Source organism: Anomaloglossus baeobatrachus, chromosome 5 (assembly GCF_048569485.1).
Source record: "Anomaloglossus baeobatrachus isolate aAnoBae1 chromosome 5, aAnoBae1.hap1, whole genome shotgun sequence".
Lineage (NCBI taxonomy): Eukaryota > Metazoa > Chordata > Amphibia > Anura > Aromobatidae > Anomaloglossus > Anomaloglossus baeobatrachus.
In genome coordinates, this window is record NC_134357.1 from 374222339 (window position 1) to 374232273 (window position 9935).

At 50.2% G+C, this 9935-nt stretch overlaps 1 protein-coding gene across 6 annotated transcripts in view; it reads right to left on the minus strand.

The window, feature by feature from the left end:
- ATP6V0A1 (ATPase H+ transporting V0 subunit a1) overlaps nt 1–9935 on the minus strand; it is a 118807-nt gene that overhangs the window by 37605 nt on the left and 71267 nt on the right. For all 6 annotated transcript variants that reach the window (XM_075350003.1, XM_075350002.1, XM_075349999.1 and 3 more), the window contains exon 8: nt 3904–3986. In XM_075350003.1, coding sequence (XP_075206118.1) covers nt 3904–3986 — 83 coding nt within the window. The remainder of the gene's footprint in view (nt 1–3903; nt 3987–9935) is intronic.

Here is a 9935-nt window from a genome sequence, read left to right on the forward strand (position 1 = left end):
AGGAACTGCCTCCATTGCTGCCACCATCTTCCCTAGGAAGTGCATGAGGCGCCTCAAGGGGTGTGACTGACCCCGAAGAAGAGATTGTACCCCTGTCTGTAGTGAACGCTGTTTGTCCAGCGGGAGCTTCACTATCGCTGAAAGGGTATGAAACTCCATCCCGAGGTAAGTCAGCGATTGGGTCGGTGTCAAATTTGACTTTGGGAAATTGATGATCCACCCGAACCTCTGGAGAGTCTCCAGAGTGACGGTCAGGCTGTGTTGGCATGCCTCCCTGGAGGGTGCCTTGACTAGAAGATCGTCTAAGTAAGGGATCACCGAGTGGCCCTGAGAGTGTAAGACCGCCACCACTGCTGCCATGACCTTGGTGAAGACCCGTGGGGCTGTCGCCAGGCCGAAAGGCAGTGCCACGAACTGAAGGTGTTCGTCCCCGATGGCGAAACGCAGGAAGCGGTGATGCTCGGGAGCGATTGGCACATGGAGATAAGCATCTTTGATGTCGACTGATACTAGGAAGTCTCCTTGTGACATCGAGGCGATGACAGAGCGGAGAGATTCCATCCGAAACCTTCTGGTGCTCACATGCTTGTTGAGCAGCTTGAGGTCTAGAACGGGACGGAATGATCCGTCCTTTTTTGGCACCACGAACAAGTTGGAGTAGAATCCGTGACCATGTTCCTGAGGTGGAACGGGAATCACCACTCCTTCTGCCTTCAGAGTGTTTACCGCCTGAAAAAGTGCATCGGCTCGCTCGGGGGGCGGAGATGTTCTGAAGAAACGAGTCGGAGGACGAGAGCTGAGCTCTATCCTGTAACCGTGAGACAGAATGTCTCTCACCCATCGGTCTTGGACATGTGGCCACCAGGCGTCGCAAAAGCGGAAGAGCCTGCCACCGACCGAGGATGCGGTTTGTGGAGACCGAAAGTCATGAGGAGGCCGCCTTGGGGGCGGCTCCTCCGGCGGTCTTTTTAGGACGTGACTTAGACCGCCATGCCGAAGAGTTGCTCTGGCCCTTCTGTGACCTGTTGGACGTGGAGGATTGGGACCTGGCTGAGGGCCGAAAGGACCGAAACCTCGATTGAATCTTTCGCTGCTGAGGTCTGTTCGGTTTAGACTGGGGTAAGGACGAGTCCTTTCCCTTGGATTGCTTGATAATTTCGTCCAATTGCTCGCCAAACAAGCGGTCGCCGGAAAATGGCAAACCGGTTAAGAACTTCTTGGAAGCAGAGTCTGCCTTCCATTCGCGTAGCCACATGGCCCTGCGGACTGCCACCGAATTGGCGGATGCTACCGCTGTACGGCTCACCGAGTCGAGGACCGCGTTCATGGCGTAGGACGAAAAAGCCGACGCCTGAGAAGTCAAAGACACGACCTGCGGAGTAGCGGTGCGTGTGACCGCCTTAATCTCAGACAAACAAGCTGAGATAGCTTGGAGCGCCCACACGGCTGCAAATGCTGGAGCAAAAGACGCACCTGTGGCTTCATAGATGGATTTCATCAGGAGCTCTATTTGCCTGTCAGTGGCATCTTTGAGCGATGAGCCATCTGCCACTGATACCACGGATCTAGCCGCCAGCCTAGAGACTGGAGGATCCACCTTGGGACACTGAGCCCAACCCTTAACTACATCAGGTGGGAAGGGGTAACGTGTGTCATTAAGGCGCTTAGTAAAGCGCTTGTCCGGATATGCTCTGTGCTTCCGGACAGCATCCCTGAAGTTAGAGTGATCGAAAAAAGCACTCCTTGTACGTTTGGGAAACCTAAACTGGTGTTTCTCCTGTTGTGAAGCCGACTCCTCTATAGGTGGAGTTGGGGGAGAAAGATCTAGCACCTGGTTAATGGACGCTATAAGGTCATTTACAATGGCGTCTCCTTCAGGTGTATCAAGATTGAGAGCACCGTCCGGATCAGAGCCCTGAGCTGCAACGTCCGCCTCATCCTCCAGAGAGTCCTCATGCTGAGACCCTGAGCAGCGTGATGAAGTGGATGAAGGTCCCCAGCGAGCCCGCTTAGACGGTCTGTGACTACAGTCCGAGTCGGAGTCCTCCCCGTGGGACCTATGTGTCACCTCAGGAGCAGTTTGCTGCTCTAACCGAGGGGGGCCTGGGGTCAATGATTCAACAGTGCCCGGGGCCTGTGTTACCGGTCTGGACTGCAAAGCTTCAAGTATCTTAGCAGACCATTTGTCCATAGACTGAGCTATGGATTGTGAAAGGGAGTCAGAAAGTTTCTCAGCCAACACTGCAAACTCTGTCCCTGCCACCTGGACAGTAACAGCCGGTGGTTCTACCTGAGCCGAGGGTCCCACCAGTGCCTGAGGCTCCAGCTGAATGAGTGTCACAGAGGCCGAGCATTGCACACAATGAGGGTAGGTGGAACCTGCAGGTAACATAGCCGCACAAGAGGTACAAGTTGCAAAATAAGCCTGTGCCTTGGCACCCTTGCTTTTTGCAGACGACATGCTGTTATCTCCTCTTAGCAAACAGTGAGGGTATATAGCTAAGCAAATACTGCAGCCGAGCAGAGCAAATGTATACCCAATATGGATATATATATATATACACTGCGGCACCCAGGGGGGCCAGCACCTGTAACAGGTGCGGCTTACCGACCGCGCTCAGCGGTTGTGTGTCCACCAGATTCCCTGCCTGGGCCTCCCAGAGTTATTGGAGCTCTATCTGAAGTTCTCCTCCGGCAGCAGCGATGATAATAATGGCTGCCAGCGTTCTGTGAGGAGGAGGGAGCCGTGGGCGTGCCTTAAAAAGTGCGGGAATCTGGTGCCCCACGGTGCTCAGTGAGGGGGGAGGAGGATACTAAGTATGCTCCAGCCCTCACCGCTGACGTTCAGTCTAGCGTCCGCCCTTGACCCTGACTGGCAGGCCCGGGGGCGGGAATATGCGGTACTAGGCCGCAAAAGCCGGGGACTCGAGTTATAAGCGCGGCCGGCAAACAGGCACGGTCGGCGCGGTAGTCCCGGCGGCCCCAAACACAGCGCAGCTGCTGCAGTGTCCGATCCACAGGCGCTCTATGCGCCGTCCCCAAGGGGACACAGAGTACCTCAAAGAAGCAGGGCCTGTCCCTGATGACATCCAGTCTCCTGTCCGTCAGGTTCCCACAGGGGCTGCGGAGGGAGCCCGGTCCCAGTGCCTGGTGACCGGCTAGGATCCCACTTCTCCCAGAGCCCCTAAGGGATGGAGAAGGAAAACGGCATGTGGCTCCAGCCTTTGTACCCGCAATGGGTACCTCAACCTTAACAGCACCGCCGACCAAAGTGGGGTGAGAAGGGAGCATGCCGGGGGCCCTGTGAGGGGCCTTCTTTTCTTCCATCCGATAAAGTCAGCAGCTGCTGCTGACTAAAATGTGGAGCTTGCGTGAATGTGTGCCTCCTTCAACACAAAGCATAAAACTGATGGGCCCGTGATGCACGGGAGGGTGTATAGCAGACGGGAGGGGTTACACTTTTTAAAGTGTAATAACTTTGTGTGGCCTCCGGAGGCAGAAGCTATACACCCAATTGTCTGGGTCTCCCAATGGAGCGACAAAGAAAAGCAACATGTCACATATTCCGTGCGCTTTGGATGCAGCTCCCGCTCGGTCTATGATGGGGGCTGCATCCAGAGCGCATGAAATCAGGTTTTTCACTGCATTCATTACGCAGTGTTTCTGCAGCGATTTGAAGCGCACGTGTACTGTTCAAATCGCTGCAGAAATTTCTGCAGGGACACGACGCAACGTGGGTACAGTCTGAACAAATGTGAAGGTTTTTCTGGAAAAATAAGATTGCCCTTTAATAAAAAAAAACAAAAAAAACCCCTATATTCTTTTTCTTGTCTAAACACATTTCTATATTATTTACATCATAAAACTGGCTCAGCAGAACAGTAATCACTGATTGCCTCCTACCCTTCACAGATCTTCTTCACCCTGTTCTTCAGCTGGTCTCCTTGGAAGAATATGATGAATACAGACTTGTGGACACTGTCGCCCTGTAAAACACATTAGAAAACATAAAGGAAAATAAAGCAGTACCGGTCAGCTCTCCTGACAAGAATATTTTATTAATCATTTATATTCCCCATGAAATAACACATCTCATCATCCTTTCTTGGATCTCCATGTTCTACCGTTCCGCTATTATTCCTCCTTCAAGATTTGGAATAAATCAACCAATCTGTGTTTCCAATTAAGAAAGGAAGAAGTGGGGGGGAATATATACCCTCTTACGAAGACACAGCTTGTCTTGATAGGAGGGTATATATAGGTTATAACCATTTGCAAGGCTATGTGTCTATGATTAAGAACCTACTCGGGTTCAAAACGTGTAAGGCTCATCTAAGCACGTTGTGGTTTTTAGTATGAAGAAATCAAGGCTGTTTTTATCTCTACCAACTTTGTGATGTTATACTGGATCTTTTTCTCAACAATTGGAGCTCTGCGCTTCCTCAGACAAGAAGCAGACTACCGTGCACTGCCCCAGATCAGAGGTCCAGGTGTGATATGGATCGGGTGAGCCGAGATCGCTCTTTGTTGCTAGCTCGATACCTCATGCTATGTACTAAAAGTCTAGAAATTTAGCACCACAGATGTAACTAGCTTCTATATTAATATATTTAAACAGGTTTTCCTAAATTCGCAGATTATCCCTTATCCATTGGAGAACATGCAAATAGTCATTTAAAATACAAGGCCAGCAATACTTTTAGGCCGGGGCCACACGGGGACTAGTGCGATGCTTGCATAACATTCAGCTCGTACTGGCAGCACAGCAGGAGCCGAGTGTCATGCTAGTATCCATACGACTGAGGTTCAATTGTGCGAGAAGACCTCAGCTGCGGGGGCGGACCGGCACTGAGGAGGGGCGGGCTAGCGCTGTGGAGGGTAGGGATTTATCTCCCTCTCTCCTCCGTAGCCGGCTATTGCTATTCTCGCCCTGCACTCACGGTACACCGGTGTACTGCGAGTGCAGTGCGATTTTTCTCTCGCCCCATTCACTTGAATGGGTGCGAGAGAAGAGTATCGCATTACAATCTCAGCATGCTGCGATAGTTTTCTCGGTCCGATTAGGGCTGAGAAAATAATCGCTCATGTGTGCTGACACACAGGCTAATATTGGTCGGAGTGGAATGCGATCTTTTAATCGCACTCCACTCACACCGATTTTCTCGCCGTGTGGCTTAGGCCTTAATGACCAGTCAATTGCTTGGTTACTGAGACAATCAGTGTTTGAATTGATATGCAAATGAATATGGTAGATCTGAAGCCTTTGTCACTCCAGCTCCTTCCTTGCCCAGCCCCACCTCCTCCTGCTTGACTGACAGTCTCTAGCTTGTGTGGATGCAAGCAAAGGAGTGGTTAGTGAAGCAGGAGGAGGCGACGCAGGAATGGGAATAGAGCTGGAGTGACTGAGGCTGATCTACAATAGCCATTTGCATATCAATTAGAACGCTGATTTCTCAGTAAAGGAGGAGCTGACTGGTCATATAAAAAGTATCGATGGACTTGTCAAGCACATTGAAATCCTGCCGACAGTTTTCCCTTTAAATTCAATTAGCAGCATTCAATTGTGTTGCCACTTTCCACTACTCCCAGATTGACCGTAAAGAAGACCATTAGATGAAATCACTATACATATGCAATACGCTAGCTAAGCAAGGTACCTTGGCAAAGTGCCACTGACCAGATTATTTTCATTGGCAGGAACTCCAATGCTCATAACAGGCAGCTTTGATCAGGCGCTGGCTTACGGGCACTGCCCACCAAATGTTTTCGGCAGATAAGCAGTATAATTACAATGACTCATGCAGGGAACATTTGTCTTACTCACCAGGCCAAGAGGTTCAATGCTTTAGTGGGGATGATCGTACGATCAGAAATAAATAGTCTGCGAGACCAAATCTAGATCTCTATGTTGGATGAGGGTGAACCCAACTTGGACATGACGGACATGGGAGAAAGAAGGATCGGATTTGCTAGTTCTCAACATAAGTGATCTCTACTACAAGAAATAATACTCTCTCTAAATGGAAATTACACATATATGCTCAGTCGTCAGCTACCCAACATTCTTTAATAGTGTGCGACTCCTGCTCCATAGCCTGCAGTTAACCAGATGCGGAGATATGGTGGGTTGTTTGACATATAGCTGACTGGAGGTTGTTGCGGATATTCTCTGCTTTGCATCTGACCCTTTCATCTATCGTCTCCCCAGTAGAGGGGGATACAGAACAAGTACAACTTTCATGTATTAGGAGAGAATTAAAAAACACGTATAACAATTAACACTTCCGCCTTCAAATCAGAGCTAAAAACAAAGCTGTCTGATCTAGCCGTATGAGCACCGGCAAGTAGGGGACATGGTAGCACAGCTGTCGTAGTGCAGATAGACATGAGACCTTCCTGTGTTTGTATGCTGGATACTGCTAAATGGTGAAGGAAGTCAATCTGTTAATCAGGAGGGACTGAGCTCATTCTGAAGGCACTTCCTTGGCAGTACAATACAAAGTATAAAATGAACTGAGAAAGAGTGCCAAGCCATGAAAGTGCCATACACAAAGGTCTAGGCTGGTATAATAGACCTAAAAAAAATCATTGCTGTCAGATTATTGTAAACTAAAAATCTAAGTTATGTCAGGAAAGAGCTACTCTGTGGGAAAGAACAGCCCCTGCATCGATGACCCAAGTCAAACTTTTACCAGTGTGACTGAATAAGGCTGGTTTCACACTACGTCTTTTTAACATCCGTTGAAAACGTTATTTTAGCGGAAGTACGGATCCTGCTTTTACAGCAAAAAACGCATGCAAACGCATGTGTTATTTTGCAGGATCCTGCACTGGATGTTTAGGGGCGGGCATTGGAGTCATGTGATCGGGAGTGAGGGGAACTAGACTGGGAGCCGGCTTCTGACAGCTGCAGACGCTCGTAACCAAGGTAAACATCGGCCTTGGATACCCGATATTTATCTTGGTTACGAGTGTCTGCAGCTGCTAGGAGCCGGGCTGTCTGCACACGTAACCAACGTAAACATCGGGTAACTAAGAGAAGTGGTTACCCGATATTTACGTTGGTTACGAGTGTCCGCAGCTCTCAGATGGGAGAGAGAGGGAGGAGAGGAAGGGGGAAAGACAGAGATAGAGAGAGAGAGGGTGAGGGAGGGAGTAGAGAGATAGACAGATCACGCGAGACTGCTTCTGGGCATGCTCAGTACTTTCTGGGCATGCTCAGTACAAAAGCAGGATCCTGTCTATCAGCACGCCAGCGTTCACCTGCGTTTGCGTGCTGTTTAGTCAGGATCCGGTGACTTGCAGTATTTTGACGCAGCTCAAAAACGCTACAAGTAGCGTTTTTGAAACATGTTAAAAAACTGCAAGTCACTGGATCCTCACTATAACGCACGCAAACGCAGGTGAACGGATGTTAACGCGAGTCCATTGCAAATGCATTGAAATGAAAACGCATTTGCACTGGATCCGTACTTCCGCTAAAATAACGTTTTCAACGGATGTTAAAAAGACGTAGTGTGAAACCAGCCTTAGGCTGCTTTCACACATCCGGTTTTAGCAGTGCGGCTCAATCCGGCTCAAAAACCTATGCAACGGATGCGGCGAAAAAAACAGATCCGTTGCATAAGTTTTTCCTTGCGGCCCGTACGTTTTTTGACGGATGCGGCTTGATACTGAGCATGCGAAGTGCAAAAAACCACATCCGGCGGCCAGATGCGTTTTTTGCCGCAGGACGCCGTATCCGGCGTCCAAAAGTTTGCACTGTAAATCGTGCCGGATCTGGCGCGATGAGGTTTTTTCGCCGCACAACAAAACGTGCCAGGCAACGTTCCATCCGGCCGCCGCATGGGCTAAATATGCCACATCCGGCAAAAACCGGAAGCAACGCAAGGCCATGCGGCACAATACGGCGCTAATGCAAGTCTATGCGGGGAAAAAACGCAACCGGCGGCAAAAGAAAAAAGGTTGCGTTTTTTTCTGCAGAGCGCCGTATCGTGCCGCACTGCAAAAACCGGATGTGTGAAAGCAGCCTAAGGGAGATATACAAGCAAGGTATCATCACACAGAACACAGCACAGAATGGCACAGCCTCATCACTCACAACACAAGAGATGGCATGGCCTGGCCTCATCACACACAACATGGCACGGCCTCATCCCTCAGAACACAACAAGAAGACATGGCAAGGCATGGCCTGATCACGCACATCACGGCACAGCCTGGCCTCATCATACACAACACAACAGGACATGGCACAGCCTGGTCTCATCACACGCGCACAAACACACACACACGGCATGGCCTGGCCTCATCCCGCACAACACGGCACGGCCTGGCCTCATTACACACAACACAACACGGCACGGCACGGCCTCATCATGCACAACACGTCAAAGCATCATCGTGCACAAACATGGCCTCATCACACACAATTACCATAAGCCATGGCACAGCCTGGCCTCATCACACACAATATGGTATAGAAGGGCTTCATCAGGCACAACACGGGCTGGTCTTATCACGTACAACACAACACAGCACGGGCTGGCCTTATCACGTACAACCCAACACGGCACAGCGCGGCCTGGCCTCATCACGCACAACACGGCATGGCTTCACCACGTACAACATGGATGTATAGAAACAGAGCTGCTTATTGTAGCCAATATAATAAGCATGAAATAGACTTGCCATGAGTTTAGCCCTACAGCTTAGTTTACAAAACCATATTTTCGTCATCCAAGAAAAACGGTTTGATTATTCTGATCTCTCAAGACTCGGATCAGGATCCACTTTCTCAAATGTGGAGAAAATAGTAATTAGAAAAAAAATCTCTCCATGTTCTCCTTAATGCGAGTTTGTGAAAACCTTTCACGGACTCAGACCTGAATGCTGAGTGACATCCGACTTTAAAGTGAAGGGTGCTTAAAGGCTGCTTTACATGTATCAATTTATCGTGCGTTCGCATGTGCGATCGCACCCGCCCCCATCGTTTGTGCAATATGGGCAGTTTGTTGCCCGTGTCGCACAAACACGGTAACCCCCGTCACACATACTTACCTCCCGAACGACCTCGCTGTGGGCGGCGAACATCCTCTTCCTGAAGGGGGAGGGACGTTCGGCGTCACAGCGACGTCACACAGCGGCCGGCCAATAGAAGCGGAGGGGCGGAGATGAGCGGGACGTAAACATCCGGCCCACCTCCTTCCTTCCGCATTACTGGCGGCCACAGGTAAGCTGCAGTTCATCGTTCCCGGGGTGTCACGCAGAGCGACGTGTGCTGCCTCGGGAACTATGAACAACCAGAGCACAGAAGGATGTTCGATTTTTTGAAAATGAGCGACGTGTCAACAAGCAACGATAAGGTGAGTATTTTTGCTCCTTCACAGTCGCTCATTTGTGTTACACGCTACGATATGTGAAACGAGGCCGGATGTGCGTCACTAACGACATGACCCCCGACGACATATCGTTAGATAAAATATATCGTAGCGTGTAAAGCCCGCTTTACATGCTGCGACATCGCCAACGATATATCGTCGAGGTCACATTGCTAGTGACGCACATCCGGCGTCGTTAGCGACATCGCAGCGTGTGACACCAATGAGCGACGATCAACGATCGCAAAAACGTCAAAAATCGTTGATATGTCGCTCCTTTTCATAATATCGTTGGTGGGGTTTGCTGCTGGTTGTTCCTCGTTTCTGCGGCATCACACATTGCTATGTGTGACACAGCAGGAAAGACGAACAGCTCCTTACCTGCATCCACCGGCAATGAGGAAGGAAGGAGGTGGGTGGCATGTTCCGGCCGCTCATCTCCGCCCCTCCGCTTTTATTGGACGGCTGGCGTGTGAAGTCGCTGTGACACTGCACGAAGCGCCCCCTTAGAAAGGAGGCGGATCGCCGGCCACAGCGACGTCGCAGGGAAGGTAT